Source organism: Corylus avellana, chromosome 1, assembly GCF_965113065.1.
Source record: "Corylus avellana chromosome 1, dhCorAvel1.hap1.2, whole genome shotgun sequence".
Taxonomy (NCBI): domain Eukaryota; kingdom Viridiplantae; phylum Streptophyta; class Magnoliopsida; order Fagales; family Betulaceae; genus Corylus; species Corylus avellana.
Window position 1 is genome coordinate 1,523,573 of NC_142490.1, and position 20,831 is coordinate 1,544,403.

At 39.7% G+C, this 20,831-nt stretch overlaps 4 protein-coding genes and 1 pseudogene across 6 annotated transcripts; 4 read left to right on the forward strand and 1 right to left on the reverse strand.

Annotated features, from left to right (window-relative positions):
* Nucleotides 1-231: 231 nt before the first annotated feature.
* On the forward strand, nt 232-3,684 carry LOC132171439 (B-box zinc finger protein 18). Of its 3 annotated transcripts, none has more exons than XM_059582747.2 (5): nt 232-618; nt 1,275-1,371; nt 1,486-1,601; nt 1,687-1,938; nt 2,010-2,560. In XM_059582747.2, exons 1-5 carry the CDS (start codon nt 526-528, stop codon nt 2,103-2,105), a joined length of 654 nt encoding a protein of 217 aa, XP_059438730.2. In that variant the 5' UTR covers nt 232-525; the 3' UTR covers nt 2,106-2,560. The 3 variants fall into 3 exon arrangements, with proteins under 3 accessions (XP_059438730.2, XP_059438731.2, XP_059438732.2); XM_059582748.2 differs by lacking the exon at nt 2,010-2,560 and adding an exon at nt 2,993-3,684 and having other exon boundaries at nt 245-618; XM_059582749.2 differs by having other exon boundaries at nt 528-618; nt 1,256-1,371.
* A 2,564-nt stretch (nt 3,685-6,248) lies between these two features.
* LOC132170416 (putative serine protease EDA2) lies at nt 6,249-11,463 on the forward strand. The gene is made up of 12 exons (XM_059581396.2): nt 6,249-6,540; nt 6,635-6,760; nt 6,995-7,150; nt 7,543-7,725; nt 7,959-8,075; nt 8,206-8,259; nt 8,351-8,422; nt 8,755-8,960; nt 9,104-9,198; nt 9,839-9,913; nt 10,357-10,440; nt 11,182-11,463. The coding sequence occupies exons 1-12, from the start codon at nt 6,349-6,351 to the stop codon at nt 11,298-11,300; spliced, it is 1,479 nt and encodes a 492-aa protein (XP_059437379.2). The 5' UTR covers nt 6,249-6,348; the 3' UTR covers nt 11,301-11,463.
* Nucleotides 11,464-12,084: 621 nt separating this feature from the next.
* Nucleotides 12,085-13,790, forward strand: LOC132171166 (UDP-glycosyltransferase 89B2 pseudogene; annotated as a pseudogene).
* Nucleotides 13,791-14,900: 1,110 nt separating this feature from the next.
* Nucleotides 14,901-16,675, forward strand: LOC132170940 (UDP-glycosyltransferase 89B2). Its single transcript, XM_059582099.2, has one exon. It carries the CDS (start codon nt 15,206-15,208, stop codon nt 16,592-16,594), a length of 1,389 nt encoding a protein of 462 aa, XP_059438082.1. The 5' UTR covers nt 14,901-15,205; the 3' UTR covers nt 16,595-16,675.
* Nucleotides 16,676-16,982: 307 nt separating this feature from the next.
* Nucleotides 16,983-20,746, reverse strand: LOC132170942 (DnaJ (DUF3353)). Its single transcript, XM_059582102.2, has 5 exons — nt 20,629-20,746; nt 20,054-20,259; nt 19,873-19,970; nt 17,986-18,430; nt 16,983-17,658 (listed from the first exon to the last, which is right to left on the reverse strand). The coding sequence occupies exons 2-5, from the start codon at nt 20,188-20,190 to the stop codon at nt 17,502-17,504; spliced, it is 837 nt and encodes a 278-aa protein (XP_059438085.2). The 5' UTR covers nt 20,191-20,259; nt 20,629-20,746; the 3' UTR covers nt 16,983-17,501.
* Nucleotides 20,747-20,831: the final 85 nt, after the last annotated feature.

Sequence of the window (20,831 nt, forward strand, 5' to 3'; positions counted from 1 at the left end):
TGTTTCTCCACGCCACAATGGAGACCTCTATTGGGGTGCAAGATTGAAAGCAAACACCATTAAGATGCCTAGCGTACGGCTGCGCTTCAACGAGTGGCAAAAGATATCTAAACTGAGTGAAATGGGCCCCCGCCAGATAACTAAACTGGTGGGCGACAATAAACGAAGAGTCGATGTCAGCCACACTGCCTTTGAAGCATGTGGCCACGAAGAGAGCTCGTGGGAACATAGTTGACAAAACCCATGACTCATTTGCTTTGTTAAATCCACACAGACACAGGCACAGACACAAACACAAACACGGCATTCTCGAATCTCCCCAGGTCCCCAACCCTCAAAAATCATAGTCTTTCCTCATCATTACAGACATCTAAATTTGGTGGTGGAATTGTGTCTTATTCTGGGTACGTTTTGTTTATGAGGCTTTACTTGGGTTTGGTCGCTTGCTTCTGAAGTAGGACACATGGACTTCTTGTTATTATATATTGGTTGGTGTAAGACAGATGAGAGCGGAAGAGATTAAGTATGCGAACTCTTTGTGACGCTTGCGAGAGCGCGGCCGCTATCGTGTTTTGCGCTGCCGACGAGGCCGCTCTTTGCCGTTCCTGCGACGAAAAGGTCTTGTTTTTTCGTGGCACTTTGTGTTGGTTCTACTTCTCCTAATTACTTGTTCTTAATTCTTGTTAATTTATTGGGTTTAGTATTTTTGGTTCTTCCTTTAATTCTTGCTGGGTTTCTCTTGCGATTACTTGTTAAGCCAATTATTAGTTACTTTTGGATATTGCCCATATAATCTATACTTTCTGGTCTAGTCTCTTGTGCATAACTGAAAGGGTTTATGTTGTTAAGCCACAATAGTCTTGCATGATTTCTCTCTTAAAGTTGTGAAATTTATGCGTGGAATGATATTTTGAGTGGTGAGCATGCCTTGGTAGATCACGGTCATCCTATAAATTGAAGAACTTGGATACAAGTTTGCAGTTTGATTTGGTTGTAAGGTGTATGACATTAGTTACCTTGGACTAAATTGTGTAGAGCGTGTATTTCCCTTTGTCATTTGTTCTTATTGTCAGTCAACACATTATGACATATCTTTGATAAGAACGCAGTGGGGTTTGACATGGGTTATTTTTCTATATTCTTCTTTACATATTCTCATGGAAAAATCTTTGTTCAAGCTTATTGAAAATTTAGAATCCAAATGTTCTGTTTTATTCTTGACTGCCCTGGTTAACGTCTTACGGCAATGGTTTAGCTGTTGATGGGAGTGGCAGGTTCACATGTGCAATAAGCTTGCTAGCCGGCATGTACGGGTTGGTCTTGCAAGTCCCAGTGATGTTCCCCGCTGTGACATATGTGAAAATGCTCCTGGTACATGTCTCTTTTTACTTTCTTACTCTTCCATGTGTTTTTCAGAAATATGCCTCTTGTGTTTGGTAAAAGAACTTCAAGCTTATGTTTATCCTTTTGGAAACCTGTCTGTAGCTTTCTTTTACTGTGAGGTCGACGGGAGTTCCCTGTGTTTGCAATGTGACATGATTGTTCATGTTGGAGGTAAAAGAACGCATGGAAGATATCTTGTATTGAGGCAGAGAGTTGAGGTTTGTCACTGCAGAGAAAATGGAGTCATGCTCTTCTGTTTTGTGAAATTCCCCACAGAACTTACATTCTTTACTTCTTCTATAGTTCCCAGGGGATAAATCTGGTCATCTTGAGGAGCCAGCTTCGGTACCTGTGGATCCAGGTGAGACCAGAAGAGGACAAAATATGCCTCCTAAGCTGACAATGGGAGAGAACCAGCAAAATCACAGGGCCTCTCCTGTTCCAATTTCAGATGCAGATGCTGATGCTGATGCTGATGGGCATTCCAAGATGGATAAAATGATTGATTTGAATATGCAGCCTCACCGGATGCATGAACAAGCATCAAACAATCAGGTGAGAATGATTATATTTTCCGCAACTTATCTTTTCATCCACTTATTTTAACATGGATCTTGATTTATTAGAAGGACATTTGCACCTCCCAAAGTAATGGAATGGGCGATCCATATCACTTGGTGAACAAATTTACCCCTCAAATGGACTTAGTTGGCAAGATTTAGCCAGTCACCATATGCTGAATGATTAAACTGTATTCTAAATTGCTCATCTATGTTCAGTTGGACTAACTAGCTCTGTGCATTTATATAGTGCATGACCATGGCTGTTGGATAGGGATTTTGGAAAGGGCCCCCATTTGGTTCAAAAATAAAAGTAGCCTGAATCTAGAAATGTAAGTTTTACAATTAATGGAGAAAAATCTAATGGATAAAGTCCATTTTAATAATTTTGTCTAGAAAGAGAGTGAACAAAGAAATTGACAATTTTCCCAGTTGAAGTTGAGAATGTAGATCGAAGGTTAACAGTCTGCTAAGATTAATAAGTTTGGAATGATCATTGTTGTTGTGGAGGAAGACTAGGGTTCAAATACCTTAATAACCAAGGTATATGTTACACATTTATTGTCCGCGGTAGGGGTGAAACCACAAATTAAGCTTGATGTTGGGGGGGGGGGGGGGGGGGGGGGGGGGGGAGGAGGTTTATATCATAAAAAGTATAAAATTTAGAGACAAATTTAAAATTTTGGGGGGCTACTGACCCCCAAGGGTCTAAGAAGTTCTGCCCGGTCTGCGATATAAATGAAAAGTATTAATGTTGCCAAAAACTGTAGAATTTGAGAAAAAATACGGTTTGGTTCTTGATATGTTACTCTACAGTCTACATTCTGATAATTGTAGTATGATTGTACCATCTCTTTTGGCTTTTAGTAGAAAGATGATAACTAAAATCGGAAGATCCTTAGAAATCGGATTGCAACTCTAAAAACGTTGTGCATATTCATGAACAGAACCATTCCATTTTGTTGGGCATTTTCATTGTGTTTAAGCATGTAAAACTTTTTTGTGATACCTACCAGAATTTTTAAGAAATAGGAACTCATTTTTCTTAGGATCAATGATTAAAAAATCTGGAGGCGCGGCTCTTGCACCATCTTTCATTCATTCCAGAAGAGTTAGCTGACATTCAACCATACTTCCATCCATTACCTGCCAGTTTTGCTTGGAACTTCTCCTCGTGTCTCCCTTTTCACCAAGGCATGGGAATACATGCGTGGCACTAAGTGTAGCTTAGTTGTGCAGAATAGCGGTTCGACACTCAGACAAGCATCTTACATTGTAATGCAAAAAGATTATAGTTCACTCCAATGAAGACATGGTTATCTTTGCAACTGTTTTCAAAGTTTTATCAGCACCCGTTTCTGCAGAACCTACTACTCTCTACCACTCTTGTTGAAGTGATAACTCGTACAATTTGCATAATGGGATTTCTTGATATGCTTAGGACATCATGAGGAAGCTTGAGAATAATGCCAGAATGTCACCTTAGTTGGTAGCTGAAGGAGGCAATATACCAAGTCTACATCCTGTGTTACAGAGGTACAACCGTACAAACACGAAGGCGACCGCCGACCTTGTCCTCGCCCCACAAGTGAAGTGAGTTTGTAATGTTTTTATTTTTTCTGTATAATTAACAATAAATATCACGGCTAATTATATTTTTGCTGTTCTAAATGGGAAACGAAATACAAAAAGAAAGTTCAAAAGGCAAAAAAGAAGAGAGAAAAGTTGCCCCATGCCGTCATCCTACCTAGTCACATTATAGGGCTGTGGTTATGCTGCGTGGTCGGTTAGGTACTGCCCCAACCAGCCACGATGGGTCCTAGTTAGATTGAGATCCTTTGAAATTCTTAAAAGTTACAAGGGTTTGCAATTTCTTCAATCTTAGTCTTTCATTTGTAATGATCGGTTGGAAACAAGCCATGACAACAACAATTAAAAAAAGAAAAAAAGAAAAAAAGTGATCCTCAATCCAGCGGGGTGGTACATAGGGTTTAGGGCGGTCTGATTACCGCCCCAACTTCTTTTGGGGTTAATCACCAATCACCTCTTCGAGGGGAGAGGATGGTAAGATCATTCTAAAAGCATAATTTTGAGGGCAATTAGGTCATTTTCAACCTAATTTGGGGGAGGGTCGACCATCCTCAATGTGGGCCTAGTCGACCATGCCCTCTAGGTCAAACCACCTCCAATAACCACTTTCTTTGAGCAAAGCTTTATTTTCTCAAGTCTCATTATGGTGTGGCCAATGGATTTCAATCCCAAAGTGTGGTGACCTAATCTTGGACATATTCAATCATGGAAATGTAGTTGTGTAGAGTTGTCGTAGCTAAGTAGGGTACCAAGGCTTCTGCCTAGTCACATCATAGGGCTTTTTTTTTTATGCATTTATTTTCATCTCACGGACTTTTCTAGCCCTAACACTGTTGTATACAAGGATTCTCTCTATTTCGCTAAAAAATGAAAATGAGTTATTTCATGATAAAGTGACATGGCATCATATACACTGTTAGATAAAACAAAATAAAATATCAATTATAAAATGACTTCTCTCCATTTTATTTGAAATTAGAAAGGATCTTACTCTCATTGTTGCTAGGTAGGACTGTCATTATTTTAACAAATGAAATTTGTGTATCTTTTCATCTATGAGGAAAAAGTGAAGTAAACTTGTATTTAGTATATAATTATACAAATTTTATTGATGTTAAAGGCTTATTATGCAAAAATAAATAAATAAAGAATTCTATTCCATATGACCATATGGGATTTCTTAACATAAATTGTCGTATTAATTTGTAGGAAATTTGTTATAAAAGTTCTAGTACCCGTATCAAATACTCCCAAAAAAAAAATAAAAAAAAATTGCCCATTATTTTTTTGCTTCAAATTCAATCGGTGGAAAGAAAACGATGAGAAACTTCTTCTTTTGTTCTTTTGGGGGCCTTAGGGCCATGGGGAAACTTCCCTTTTCAACAGAGCGAAGCATCTCCTTGTATGCTCGTAGTTAATGCGCCCAATTGTTCTCCACATCGATCAAAATCAAGTGGCCCACAATGGCTCTGAAAATAGGCCCCACGATCACGGGTTTTATGACTGGAGCACCAGTCGTGCAGTTGCATTTTTGGATTTAGGACTGGACTTTCCTGGTTCTGGGCTTGGGCTTGAACGCTGACGCGGCAGATCAACAAAAAGGAAATAAATCAAATAATAAAGCAAAGCTGTAATTTAATGCAGGCATTGTTTGATAGACGATTTTGCCTGTTTTTGGCTCTACACTATTCATTACATTTTTTTAATTTTTAATATTCTTTAAATTTTTACATCATATCAATTATTTTTTATTATTATTTAAATAAAAAAATCATTACAAAACAAAAAAATTTCATTTTTCTATACTAAACATTCTTACTTTTTCACTTTTTTTTAAAAAAAAACATTATTACTTTTTTTCACTTCAATCACTTCCTGCTACAGTATCGAACTAAAATCAAAACAAAATCATTTATCAAACGAAGCCGCAGTTTTATCGACCCACAGAAGCTATGTTACAAACAAGTGGCTACTTGGCTTTGGTCGGTTCGACCACCTCATTCGACATTCATCTTAAGTTGTTCGAAGCATAGGGAAGTGTGTTGTTGGAATTTTGTGAGGTCTATTTATTTAATATTAGAAAGGGGTTTACTATTTTGTATTATTCAATTCACGAGTAATTCTAAATACTCATTTTTTCATTATATTCTTATATTACTGGACCGACATGACAATGCATATCAATCTTGATTTTTTTTTTATTTTTTTTTATCATTTTTTAAATCAATGCTGATTTAATGGCTGATGAACACTATTACATCCAGGAAGGACTGCCAGATGTCCCAAAATTCTTTCTAAAATCCTTTCTAAATTATGTGAAAAATATTATTTTGGGAAGGAGTGGAAGACAAAAAAGAGAGAATGAAAATTTTTTAAGAAAAAAAAAGTTTAACATATCATTTGGAAAGCATTTTAAAAAGAATTCCTTGAAATGTCTAGCATTATCCCTATTACATCAGCCCAATGGTCTGAATGTAAGATGGGTATTGAGTATATAACCAACACTGCATTTCTACGTTAGAAAACCTTTAATTTATTAGTGTGTGTTTTTTTTATTTTTTATTTTTTTTTATGTACATCCAAAATTAATATCTAATACTTAAAAAAAAAAATTAATATCTAATAATAATTTTAAAAAATCAGAGCAATTTTAAGCGGGTATAAGAATTGACAAGAGTTACGTGTATCTTTACTCTACCTGAAAATACATAGAAATGTTTGATTAGAAGCATAAAATAAAATAGAAAACTAGAAAAATCATAAACTCAGCGTTTGTTATCTTCCGTTGAAAGAAGAGAAGAGAAGAGAAGAGGCAATGAGAACGACGATGAGGCTGAGGTCGTCGACGCTGGTGTGGGTCGTGTTGTTGACGATATCGACCTTCGCTCAACAGCACAATGGCCTCGTCCCGTCTCGGACTTTGCTCAACCAATTGTCCGGAAGCGCCAATTACTTGACCATGGAGGAGCTCTGGTTCCAACAGACTCTCGATCACTTCTCTCCCTACGTACCTCTCTCTCTTGGACTATTTTCTCTTTGAATTACGAGAATCTATGCCACAATTTCTGTATAAAAATCTGATTCGTGTTATGGATTTGCAGGATCACCGCCGGTTTCAGCAGCGATACTATGAATTCTTTGACTACTTTCGGCTTCCAGATGGACCGATTTTCCTGAAAATTTGTGGTGAATCTTCATGCAATGGGATAGCCAATGACTATATTAGCGTAAGTTTGTGACTCTTAGCCAAAATTAGTGGTTGTGGCCTCAAATAGGCTTTTAATTGGTCAGAAGGAGATTTACTTTATTGTGAAATTGAATTTTATGGCTCTTGGTGAGTGTGTATGCTTGTTAGAATCAAGAAAGACTTGGATTATTGTAAAATTGAATTTGATGGTTTAGGGTTTAGGTGTGTATGCTACTTAGGATAAAAAGTTTGAACCTTGTTATGTCTTTTATAGGTATTAGCAAAGAAGTTTGGAGCAGCAGTTGTTTCTCTTGAGCATCGTTACTATGGGAAAAGTTCACCCTTCAATTCGCTGAAGACAGAAAATTTGAGGTATCTGTCATCTAAGCAGGCGCTCTATGATTTGGCTGTTTTTCGTCAGTATTATCAGGCAAGTTATCTTCTTATTTATTAAGCGTTTTAGTCGTGTGAGTGTTAAGTCTCACATCGAATGGAAATAACACAAGTGGTTGATATAACATTATCGGGTTCAAAACCCATAGATTTAAGCTTGTATTAAGTGGTTTTCCAACATATTATATCAAGATCTTGCTTGGAGACTCTCTAGTGTTTATGTCCCCAATGGTAAGTCATGTACTTCATGTTCTAGAGTTGGAAAAGTGAAGAATTAATAAAATGCGATCTTTGTTAACATTGCTTTGAAGGAGAGTTAAATTCGTTTAATCTCATTGGGTGTTGCCAAGTTTCTAGTGTAACCACTGCTCATCTGTATTCTCTAATGCAGATCTTCTCTGGCCTTATTGTTATCCACTTTTCTTGCAGAAATCTTTGGATTTAAAGCTCAATAGATCAAATGTTGAAAATCCATGGTTCGTTTTCGGTATCTCGTACTCGGGAGCGCTTAGTGCATGGTTCCGTCTTAAGTTCCCTCATTTAACATGTGGAAGCCTTGCAAGTTCTGCAGTTGTTCATGCAGTTTATAACTTCACTGAATTTGACCGGCAGGTAAACACAATATTGGCTCTCTTTTTTCCCCTTATATACGCATCAATAACTTTTTTTTAAACCCATGTTCTTTCTAGAGCTAACTTCCCCTCCCCTTCCCCCCCCCCCCCCTCAAAAAAAAAGAAAAAGAAAAGGGAAGAGCTAAAGCTTTTGTTTAAGAATGCTGCCTGTCTTGCAAATTCTCTCCTATTAGCTGTCGGGTAAAATCTTTCAGTATTCTGTTATAAGTGCAGATTGGTGAGTCAGCTGGTCCAGAATGTAAAGCTGCATTACAAGAAACCAATCAACTTGTTGAACAAAGACTTGCAACAGATCAGAAAGCGGTGAAGACATTGTTTGGTGCTGCTGAGGTTTGAGTCTTTTCCTTTAATATTTGACCATGATGTACCTCAAAATATTATTTAAATTGGAGAATGCAGATTGATAAGAATTGTTCTCCATATTCTTCGTCCCATGTTGACCTTTAGTCTGTGACCGCAGCTCGTCATTGATGGTGATTTCCTGTATTTTCTGGCAGATGCTGCTGTTACAGCGGTATGTGTGGTTTCTTTTCTAGTTCTGTTGCTATTTTCAATTTTTCAATTTTAAACAAATTTGTGATCTTTATATATTTCAAATTTTACAGTTTCAATATGGAAATCCAGATAAACTATGCTCCCCTCTTGTTCAAGCAAAGAAGGCTGGAGACGATTTGGTGGTATGCTCCTTTTTCCTGCCATCAATCTGGTTGTTTCATCTGGGGCATTCTTTAAAAACATCAATGGCTGCCTTGTTTCTAACTGCCTTTGATGGTTATAAGTCATTACCGTTAGCTAATTAATAGATGAGCAATCTGTTGTTTTCCTTGTAACATGTTACATTCGATTATTGTTCTTTTTTTGTTCTATTTTATTTTGTTCCTTTTTCCCTGTTCAACTTGTTAGCACTGCTGATGTTACAGTTTGGGTTTGGGTTTCATCCAGATGGCTATATCCTTTTTCACTTGTTGTCTAATTCTTGTTATTGGCAAATATACATTATTTCATGCAGGAAGCATATGCCAAATATGTGAAAGAGTATTATCTTGGAAGTTTTGGTGTTAAAGTTCAAACATATGATCAGAAACACTTGAAAAACACTGCTATTACTGAAGACAGCGCTGACCGATTGTGGTGGTTCCAAGTTTGTACTGAAGTTGCATATTTTCAGGTGGCGCCATTAAACGATAGCATTCGCTCCAGCAAGGTTGACACAAGGCATGTTTCTCATCACTGTGTTCTCTTTAATGTGCTCTTTTTATTTTATTCGTTTTTACTTGCCCTTTACTTACAGGTTGGTTTTGTGTTTTCTATAATGCACATCTGTGTATTTTTCTAAATTGGTTGTTCATATGCGGCAGATACCATCTGGACCTTTGCAAAAATGTCTTTGGAGATGGCATCTATCCTGATGTTGCTGGAACAAATATTTACTATGGCGGCACCAAAATTGCGGGTATGAACATTGGCCTTTCTCTGTTTTCTATGTTTTTCTTTCTCAGTTTATCTATATTCGCATGTAACAGTCCATATTTATCCATTTAGTTGCTGGGGATTTCTCCATTAGTCTCTGTTTTATAGTTTAGCAAACAACTTATTTTTCTATGGGTATTTCCAGTAATATCTAAAAAAATTAAAATCAAACACCTCTCTCTCTCTCTCCCTCTCATTCCATCATACCCACTTGTGTGTGTGCACGGAAATATCTGAAACATTATATGATATTCTAAGCTTCATCTCCTAGCAACCAATTGCTGCTTTAAGTTGCTTTTACATTAGTCATTTCATGGATAGGGGAAATTATCTTTCTGCATGTAATTGTTAGAAGCTTGCATTGCAGGAAACTTGAAGACTGTATGTGCTAAGTGATTAATTCAAGTAAAAGAAAAAATGGGAGGTTTATTATTTATATGAATACGTATTTTAGAGAAATTAGTTTGGGTTAGAGGAGAAGATTGATTTTTGCATTTGATGGCTGAAAGTATGTGTTTTACTCAATGTTATTTTGTGCATATAGTTGCTGACTTGCTTTGATGAAATCACTTTCAATGTATTCGGTAATAGTTCATGTGTTCTCATGGAAATTTAAAATGCAGGTTCAAAGATTGTTTTTACAAATGGCTCACAGGATCCCTGGCGTCACGCATCTAAACAGATTTCATCAACCGATAGTAAGTTTCTAATTTCTTGATTTGAAATTATATAATTCCTATTATAATAGTTGAATTGAGGTGAGGTAGAGTCCTTATATGTCCAAATTGCCTCCAGTTCAGACTAAATCGGGCCAATTCTTGCTAAAACATAGGTTTAAAAGATGCAAGTAGTAAATGATCTATACTTGTGCCAAAGACATTTCTATTGATACATTTTAATCTACTGATTAATATTAATAGGCATTCCTGACATGTCATTTTAAACCATGTGTATGGTTTCATAAAATTCATCTTCGTGTGGTTTCCGCTTAATTTGTATATTGCATATGATTACTCTCATTTGGGTATAATCATTACACTTATTCATGAAATATTTCATTACAGTGCTACATGCAACAATTATGCAGTCATTTTATATCATGTGTTTACTCTTTTACTAAAATCTGTGTTGAATTTTCTAGTGCCTTCCTACATCATTTCTTGTTACAATTGTGGCCATGGAACTGACATGCGAGGATGTCCTCAAGCTCCTTTAAGCATTGAAGGTATGCGTAGCTTGTATCAGCTGACATGTTCTCAATACCCATTTAGAGTTTCTGATTCAATTCATCGTGACAAATTCATGGTTTTCCAAATGGGTTGATAATTTGCATGTTCATTATGAAATATGTGATATTCAGAATCACCTTTGGGAATATCTTCCAACTGCTTCCAGAATGAGTTTCAATGGCTTATTTGAGCACTTGCTCTCAATATTTTACATTTGTTTACTTATAATTTTTTTTTTTTTTAAAAAAAAAAATTACATTTGTTTGCTCTGTGAGATTGCTCGCTTATTTCAGAATAATGTTTATGTCATCCCTTGTGTGTAGTATTTTCATGGATGAATTCCCTATGTGGTGGAATTTTATTCCAGAAAAGGAAAGCAATAAATGTCAAAAGGATAGCCTCAGCTGTAAGAAATACTTTTTAGCCTGGCAGAAAAGGCACATGGCGCCATCTTTTCCCAATTATTAGATTACCATTGATGAATGAAAAATTTGTGTGATAACTTTCATTCTTGATCAAGCTAACACATCACGTAGTTAATTCTGGGGGGCTATTGGTAGCCTTCATATTTCAGAGGCTCTTACATAATTGAGACCAAAATTTAACCATTAACTGTATCCAAAATGCTGTTGCCAATTCAGACATTCTGATATTGTATGCATGTACAGCCATGCTCGTGTCTACGCTTCCTGCGAATAGTCGATGTCATATCTTCTGATTCTGATTTTTCTTCTCAGGGAATGCCGAGAACTGCAGCTCTCCTGATGCGGTTCACAAAGTAAGGCAAGAGATTGTAGAGCAAATAGACTTGTGGCTGTCGCAGTGCCAAGACTCAGCTAGGAGACGTTCCATGTGAGGTTTGAGGAACATACATGTATTACATGATTGTTTAACTAGCCTTAATCCTTGTATTACCGTCTGAACAGATGATTATATGCAAATTTGTCGCGACATTACCTCTGAATAAATGTTAATATGCAAATCTGGTGCAGATATTGCCAGGCTGTCCTCTTTATGTATATCAATCCCTGTATATTAGACACAGTTGGATTGCTCTCTTAATTTTTTTACTTCTCCCTATATATATATATATATATATATATATCTTCTTTTTTTTCTTTTATTCTTTTTGCGTAGTAAAATAAGGAGATGAATGTATGAAGCTTGAAGTCCGGTATGCCTGCCGGTTAGCGTCGGTGATTTCTAGCCCAATTGCGGCCAGACGCTTTTCACTTTCACAAGTAGCATTCGACTCGTCCATGGCCAAGATTCCATGCCCAGGAGATGCAACACTTTTCTACAACCCATAAACAAATTCAATCTCAAAAACATGCCCACTTTCCATAAAAATTCTAGCAGTGTGAAGTTTTTCTTTGCACGCTCACATAATACAATTGATTGAGTGCTATCTTTATGACAAAGTTTTGCTGCAAACAACCTCCAATAATCCAACCCAGTTGATTAATATGAATATAATTCTCACATATATTTTAAATGATTTTTTTTTTTTTGGTATTCTATTCTTAAAAAAAGACTTTGTCCACCGACCAAGCATCGTTGCTGCCGTCAGGCGTGACGTAGAAACAAGTTAGAACATGAACTATAAAGTCAAAGAACTGAGGAAAGCTATCGTGATCCCGTATTCATATTCATGTTGTTCGTTCAAAGAAGAGAAATTCCACTCGACAACCTCATCCTCTAGATAAAGCAATTTTATCGCCACTGCCCAGCAAACAACCGGAAACCCTCTACGAATACCCTCCCAACTTTGTTAACCATGTCCACCGCCGGCGTGCACATCGTCGCTTACCCCTACCCAACCGCTGGCCATATTATACCCCTCCTCGACCTCACCCAGCGGTTACTCACCCGCGGCCATACCGTCACCGTTTTGGTCACCCCCAATAACCTCCCTTTACTTGACCCCTACCTCTCCTCCCACCCATCTTCTCTCAACCACTTGGTCCTCCCCGCCCCTGATACTAGTATTCCGCCTCCCCCGCAAAAAAGGCACATCTCTAACATGCGCGCCCTGCGTGACCTTCACTATCCTATCCTCCTCCAGTGGTTCCAATCCCATTCCTCCCCGCCTGTGGCTATCCTTTCAGATTTCTTCCTCGGCTGGACCCACCACCTCGCGTGCGAGCTCGGCGTGCCACGTCTCGTCTTCTCGCCTTCCGGCGCCTTTGGCATGTCGGTGGCTTTTTCCTTGAGCCGCGACCTACCGAAGAACAATGATCCAGAGAACGTCAATTTCCTTGTTTCGCTTCCGAGAATCCCGAATTCCCCTGTTTACCCTTGGTGGCAGGTCCCTCTCCACTATAGAAACGGTAAAGAAGGAGACCCAGATTGGGAATTTTACAGAAATAACATGCTGGCCAATACCGTGAGTTGGGGATTCGTGTTTAACTCGTTCGCGGAGTTGGAACACGTTTACTTTGAGCATTTGAAGAGAGAACTAGGAAATGATCGAGTGTGGGCTGTGGGTCCCGTATTGCCACCGGAGGACGGTGATTTGCAGGAACAGGCTAACAGAGGCGGAGCCAGCTCTGTGCCATGTCATGAGGTCATGACGTGGCTGGACTCTCATCCCGCCAACTCGGTTGTCTACGTTTGCTTTGGTAGTCGTACAGTGTTGAATACTAAGCAAATGGATGTGCTGACTGCTGCGCTGGAACTCAGCGGTGTCTCGTTCATTTTGTGCGTTAGGGAGGCCGATGGGCGACGCGCCCATGACGACCACGGCGTGATTCCTGATGGGTTCGAGGATCGTGTGGACGGCAGAGGTTTAGTGATTAAGGGGTGGGCCCCACAGGTGGCCATTCTTAGGCACCGCGCCGTGAGTGCGTTCCTAACTCACTGCGGGTGGAACTCGGTGCTAGAAGGGATTGCGGCGGGCGTTGTGATGCTGACGTGGCCAATGGCCGCAGACCAATTCACGAATTCTACGTTGTTGGTAGACCAATTAGGGGTGGGAATCCTAGTTGGCGGGGGCGATCAGAACATTCCGGAGTCCACCGAATTGGCTGGACTATTGAGAATCTCAACTGTGGGAGGTAGGCCAGAGAGGGTCCAAGCCAAAAAGTTGAGTGATGCAGCCCTGGTTGCCGTCAAAGGGGGAAGTTCAGATCAAGATTTAGACGAGATAGTAAAGTTATTAGCTGATTATAAAAAGTAAGAGCGTAGTTTATTTTATTCCATCATTTTGCCAAGTTTTTTTTTTTTCTTCATTTCTACTCTCCCCCCTACGTCTAACGTGGTACGAGGAAGATTGGTTTATGTAACTCTGTTGTTTGTTGTATCACTATTAATTAAGCATTTGACTTAACATTTCCAAAATCAGATATTACCAATCTCTCTTTCTAAACTCTTTTCATTCAGTTCTCTCAAAACAAATTTACTAAATTAATTTTGAGTATCCCTGTGGCGGTGTGGCCGGTCCGTCCAAAAATTTGCTTCGAAAGCAGTCATTTCTTTTTTTTTTGAAAAAAAAAGAGGTTATTCATCATGTTTTCTTAGCTTAAATAGTTAGTGAACTGAGAAAACCCAAGTTGAAACTTGAAATGCGAAATCTTGATGTAGTAACAAATACCGCAGTCTTGACAAGCTCATCGGCATGTGAGCCGGCTCGCAAGGTGTAGTGGAGAGGGTGCAACAGGGTGGCACCGGGCCACGGCGACCGAAGGTTGGCACTTGGCGAAGAGTCTGACCCTTGACCCACTCTGACTTGTCTACAACTGGTGTAGCCTTCAAGAGAGAAGCAGAGGCCATTGTCTCTTAAAAGTGCTTGATATCAACACTTCGAAGTCTAGTGCTCTGCCTTCTCTTTCACACAACATTTTTGCTATAATTCTCTGCATTTATAGTTCTGGACCCTGAGTCCGATATATATATATATATATCCTGTTTGAGGCCATCATGCATCCACCAATCAACCCTTGCCACGTTGGATGATAGCTTGCTTACTTGGCATGAAGTGGGCGTCGTCCATATGGAAGGGAGGTTGAATTACAGAGGTATTTATGGAAATTAATTTTCAAGAAATTTCTACGGTTTGCGATTTTTCTATTCGGTTTATTAGAAAAAACGCATACATGCAGTGAATATTAATTTCTTTTCGTTTTTTCCTTGAGAGTTGAGAGGGATTATATAAATCAATATAACATGAATTTAAACGAAAGCAAACATGTCTGTACACGCCAACCGACCACCGTTGCTGCAGTCAGGCGTGACGTAGAAACAAGTTAGAACATAAACCATAACGTCAAAGATTAATCCAATCTGAGGAAAGAAGCCATCTGTAAAGAATTTCTTGTTCTTTATGAGTCTATGACTTTGATTAGTAATAGAAGAGTATAGTAATGGATAGAATGGATAATGGAAAGTGAATGGATGATGAATGCTCGAGAGTAATCCAAGAGTGAATAGTACTGTTAGAGCTTACTCCCTACAATTATGCTGATTAGTGATTGTAGGACATTTACAGCTGTTGAGCATTATTGATAAAGTACACAATAATGCGTTCCACCGACCTTCTCCCACCATGCAATTAGCGCCGCTTGTTCGTCATGCAAACTACCTTTCTCTCAATCGAAATTACTCTCGCTTTCCTTCCCTTAGGTCATGTTGTTCGCTCAATTGCTCAAAGAAGAGAAATTCCACTAGCTCCACAACCTCATCCTCTAGATAAAGCAATTTGATCACCACTGCACAGCAGACAAAGGGAAACCCTCTCCCAATACCCTCCCAACCTTGTTAACCATGTCCACCGCCGGCGTGCACATCGTCGCTTATCCCTACCCAACCGCTAGCCACATTATACCCCTCCTCGACCTCACCCAGCGGTTACTCACCCGCGGCCTTACCGTCACAGTTTTGGTCACCCCCAATAACCTCTCTTTACTTGATCCCTACCTCTCATCCCACCCATCTTCTCTCAACCACTTGGTCCTCCCCGCTCCTGATACTAGTAGTAGTATTACGCCTCCCCCATTAAAGAGGCACATTGCTAACATGCGCGCCCTGCGTGACCTTCACTATCCTATCCTCCTCCAGTGGTTCCAATCCCACTCCTCCCCGACTGTGGCTATTCTTTCAGATTTCTTCCTCGGCTGGACCCACCACCTCGCGTGCGAACTCGGCGTGCCGCGTATCGTCTTCTCGCCCGCCGGCGCCTTTGGCATGTCGGTGGTTTTTTCCTTGATCCGCGACCTACCGAAGAACGATGATCCAGACATCGACGTCAATTTCCTTGTGTCGCTTCCGAGAATCCCGAATTCCCCTGTTTACCCTTGGTGGCAGGTCCCTCGCCTCTATAGAAACAGTAAAGAAGGAGACCCAGATTGGGACTTCTACAGAAATAACATGCTGGCCAATACCGGGAGTTGGGGATTCGTGTTTAACTCGTTCACGGAGTTGGAACGCGTTTACTTTGAGCATTTGAAGAGAGAACTAGGGAATGATCGAGTGTGGGCTGTGGGTCCCGTATTGCCTCCGGAGGAAGGTGATTTGGAGGAACAGACTAACAGAGGTGGGGCCAGCTCTGTGCCATGTTATGAAGTCATGACGTGGCTGGACTCTCATCCCGCCAACTCGGTTGTCTACGTTTGCTTTGGTAGTCGTATAGTGTTGACTAGTAAGCAAATGGATGTGCTTACTGCTGCGCTGGAACTTAGCGGTGTCTCGTTCATTTTGTGCGATGGGCATGACGACCACGGTGTGATTCCTGATGGGTTCGAGGATCGTGTGGACGGCAGAGGTTTAGTGATCAAGGGGTGGGCCCCACAAGTGACCATTCTGAGGCATCGCGCCGTCGGTGCATTCCTAACTCACTGCGGTTGGAACTCGGTGCTAGAAGGGATTGCGGCGGGGGTTGTGATTCTGACGTGGCCAATGGATACAGACCAGTTCACGAATTCTACGTTGTTGGTAGACCAATTAGGGGTGGGAATCCTAGTTGGCGAGGGCGATCAGAACATTCCGGAGTCCACCGAATTGGCTCGACTATTGAGAATCTCAATTGTGGGAGGTAGGCCAGAGAGGGTCCAAGCCAAAAAGTTGAGTAATGCAGCCCTGGCTGCCATCAATGGGGGAAGTTCAGATCAAGATTTAGACGAGATAGTAAAGTTATTAGCTGATTATAAAAAGTAAGAGCGTAGTTTATTTTATTCCATCATTTTGCCAAGTTTTTTTTTTCTTCATTTCTTCTCTCCCCCCTACGTCTAACGTGGTACGAGGAAGATTGGTTTGTGTAATTATTTTGTTTGTTGTATCACTAATTAAGCATTTGAGCTTAACAATTTTTTTTTCCTTCCTTCCCTTTACTGGAACAAAAACCAATGATAGTTTCGATGCATAATTCTGCGTCGAAAACACATCCCACAGTTGTACTGCAATCACATCAATGGGTCTAGAATCCGAAAATCTGTTTATATAATTCGAGAATCAGTGAGCCATGAAGAGCAAAGCACACGGCGAAAGGACAAGGCGGGGGAGCTTTTGTGGACAATCTGTAAACATCCTCAGGCAGAGTTCTACGTCTAGCAAAAACTAAAATCAGAATATCTTCAACCACCAAATTCTTGGGACACAGCACAGCTCAAACAAATTAGACAACATACAAAAGTTCTTGTGTGGAATCAAATCTAGCCCCCATACGACTTGAGAGAGAGAGAGAGAGAGAGATGATTTCATGGTTCTTAGGTTTTAGCTAGACACCCCCAATATGTAATCCGGCAAGACTTGACCGCAAGAAAGATACCCAATTGAAAAAACAATGCAAGGAACCATGAAATGCAAAAGCTGATCTGAATCTTTGTCTAGTTTACATCCTTTCTCCAAACAACAAAACACTCAACTGCCAGAAACCTTTTCTTCCTAAACTGCCAGGATCATTTAGCAAAATATTAACACTTGATAGCCAGAAGTATTGATGCCGGAATTAGAGATATGACGGTTTTTTGAAGCAAAATCAGAAAATGAATGAACCAGCAACCAAGAAAACCTGGTGATCTCCACTCCAAAAAGATTTGGGGCCTTGTGATAAGCTATAATTGGCCTACTTTAGATAAGTTGACGAAAACCAGAGAATCACATAACTTAACAATGAACTCATCACTTCAAAAGTCCTCGGGCCTTTAAGTACAGGTACAGGTGGAATCACTGCAACCATCAAGAAAGTTCCCAGCAGCCATGAGAAAGCAAAAGCTCCAGCCCTGCACCATGGCAACAAATTTTATGACTTGGACCTATGAGAGTTCCGCACTTAAGTAGCATGCAGTTTCCAGAATGCATTGAAATTCAGAAGGACAAGAGCATAAGCTGCCATTCTGGAATCGTTTGCATAATTTGGGAAAAGGTCATGACATTAGAGATAATCATGAATAATATTAGCCCATTATAAAAACGTACAAGATGACACTGGGTCCAGGGCCAAGTTCAATGTTAGGTACGAGAAAAAAAAATTATGTATATAACAATGACCTAAATGATAAACAGCAGGGCTATGCCATAGTTAATCAAACAGATAGTATTACACATACCCATAAAGAAAAGCTCGGATTTTGCTCTTCAGACGATCATATATAAAATATATGGTAGCTATCAGTGAGATTGCGACCTGAAGGGTTGGGCCTTCTTCAGTTGGAAAGAGAACAGTGAGAGCTCCAAGCACTACGAATGCAATAGATGTCTTTATAATGAACTTTGTCGAGGGAGTTCGGAACCTATCTGTAAGAGCCTGAACAACACGGGACTGCCTGAATTGTCGGACTTTTTTCTTGACATCAATTTTGGGATTCTTCCTGTCATAAAACTTCTGCATTATTATTTTGTCATGGGCTGATTCAATGGCATCCACACTTGGTTTGTGCCCCGCATATTGACGAACAAGGAAGTTCCTTGCAGCTTGAATTTCATCTTCAGACGCCTCCCTGCTTATTCCAAGTCGTTTGTATGGGTCCCTCACATTAATTCTAGGAAAGATAGCTGAACTTGCAGATAAGGAAAGATTGGAATCAATGATGCTCATTTGTAACAGAATTTAGTGAACCACATTAATAGAATAGGGTCAGCAATAATAAATCAGACAAGAACTATAGCATTACAGAAAGCTGATACATAAACTATGTGTTACACGAGCAAATGATAACTTGTGATATTAGCTTTCTGGAAAAGCAACTACAAACTATAAACCAGGATGCTTACAATGAAAAGGTTCTCATCAACCTTATGCTTGAGGAACTGAGGGCAAGGCCCTAGCTGTCTTGCATAATTTCAGCACAAGTGAGAGAGAGAGTCATTCATGTCTTCCTTATTTTTTTATTGGTAAGATTTGAACCTAAACCAACCCCACACCACTCTAAAACACCTGAGCGAAGGCCCAGAGTGTCATTCACATTGTCTAATAAATTCCATGCACTTTGGTTCAAGAACAGATGGTAATCTGAAAGAAAGTTACACAGATGAGCCATCCATGGCACAAATAAGTCCAAAAATGGCAATAGCTCCACAAAACCAAATTCCACATCACAGGTGGAGCTCACAATTTCTCGTATCATAAAAAGACATGCAAAAACAGTTTATGCATGAGGTCTCCAAGCCACTCAGTAACAGGGACATTTACAGTCTGTTTGTTGCGAGGGAGAGGGATGAAGAGAGGTAGAAGGGAAAGGGGAGGAGAGACAAAATCCTTTGTTTAAGAGGAGGGGGAAATGGAAGGACAGGGAGAGCAAAAATCCATCTGAGCCCACCAAAACCAACCCAACCAAAGTGGGCAGATTGGAGGGAGCAAGAGGGACTCTTATGAAAAACATGACTTGTCAATTTTATCGTCATATTTCGAACCCTTTAAATCAGGGAATAATGGTAAATAATAGTTCTATCCTCCCCTTCCTTCCTTTTTTTTTTTCCCCCTCCTTCCAACCAAACAAGATGAGCATTCTTTACACATCCTGTATATTTAAGGTCTCTTCTTTGTTCTAATAGCATTTCATGATTACTTATATATATATACATATCAGGCACACATGGATTCCACGTCCTTCCCGTTCTTCCCTCACTTCTCCATCAATCCTACTTCGCCATACCCTCCTACCAAACATAGTGTTAGATTTACAACTTGTTGGTTGCCCAATAATCCAGCCAACCCTAATGTGTTAATAAAATCCTTCTTTTGGAAAGTGAACAGTTGTTTTATTCATCCCAACCAACATACTTATGAGCCTCAACACAGTAAAGCTCCCAGCCTTAAAAGCAAAGAAAGAGCTGAACATCCATGCATCACAATGACCATCTGTTTCCCAATTAGCATGCTTATTTTGTTTAGGTTTACAAAACCATGCCTTCCAATAGAATTTTCTCCACTAAGTACAAATCCCCGTAGACAAAGTGTAAACAATCATAAAATAGTCAAGAAAGTAAAAGATTACCAGGGGGTTCATTTGACATATCACCATAAGAAGCATCCATTGCACACTTGATCAAGTGAGATTGCCGCGTACCCCGTATAGAACCAGTCCAATAAGTCCTGTATGATCACAACATGTCAAACGCACGACAGTGTTATAATAATGTACACAGCCCTCACTCAGAGTTTAAACAGTTGAGTACCTTTCTTCTGGAAGAAACCCAAACTGTTCTTTAGGTATACTAGCACTAGGAAAAGCTGCCGCTCGCCTATTCAGCGACCCCGGGCCAGGTACCCGGAGACATCTCGAGGAACTAGCGGTCAATCCAAATGCAGCCATCTTTAAGTTATGCTATTGCCAAGCTTCTTACACTAAAACTTATGCTATATAATACCACAAACCCAATGGCTGCAACAAATAAACAAACTCGCCCATATCAAGATTTTCCCATTTTATTAGTAAATTATGAATATCAATTTGTGAACTAAGCACAGTTCTCCAAATTATTAAAACCCAGAACGCGTAAACAAAATTTGATGACATATCAGCAACTTGGATTGGAAAGCATTGTCATGGTAAAAATCAAAACTTTGAGGTTCTAAAGCAAGAAATTCTAGACCAAACGGAGTGTTTAGAACGACCTAGTTTAACAATTCCATGATTATCTGTATCTTCCTGCAGTGCGAGAAGCTGAAATCCATGGAAGTTCAAAAACCAAATGCGGAGAATTGAAGTTTGAAACAGAAGGGGACAAGGAGATGGAAAAGCATAATTTACCTGACGTCCTTGACAAAAGTCCTGTTATAGGTGAAAGAAGGGGTGAAATGTTTCTCAGGGTTGTTTAGAGAGTGTGACAGAACGGATAGGAGAATTGAACGATGCCCCAGCGAGGGCTTAAGTGACACAGCTAAACCCTTCCCCTGGAGTGAGGGAATTTTACCCAAAAGGAAGAGTGCTTTGTAAATAACGTACAATAAATA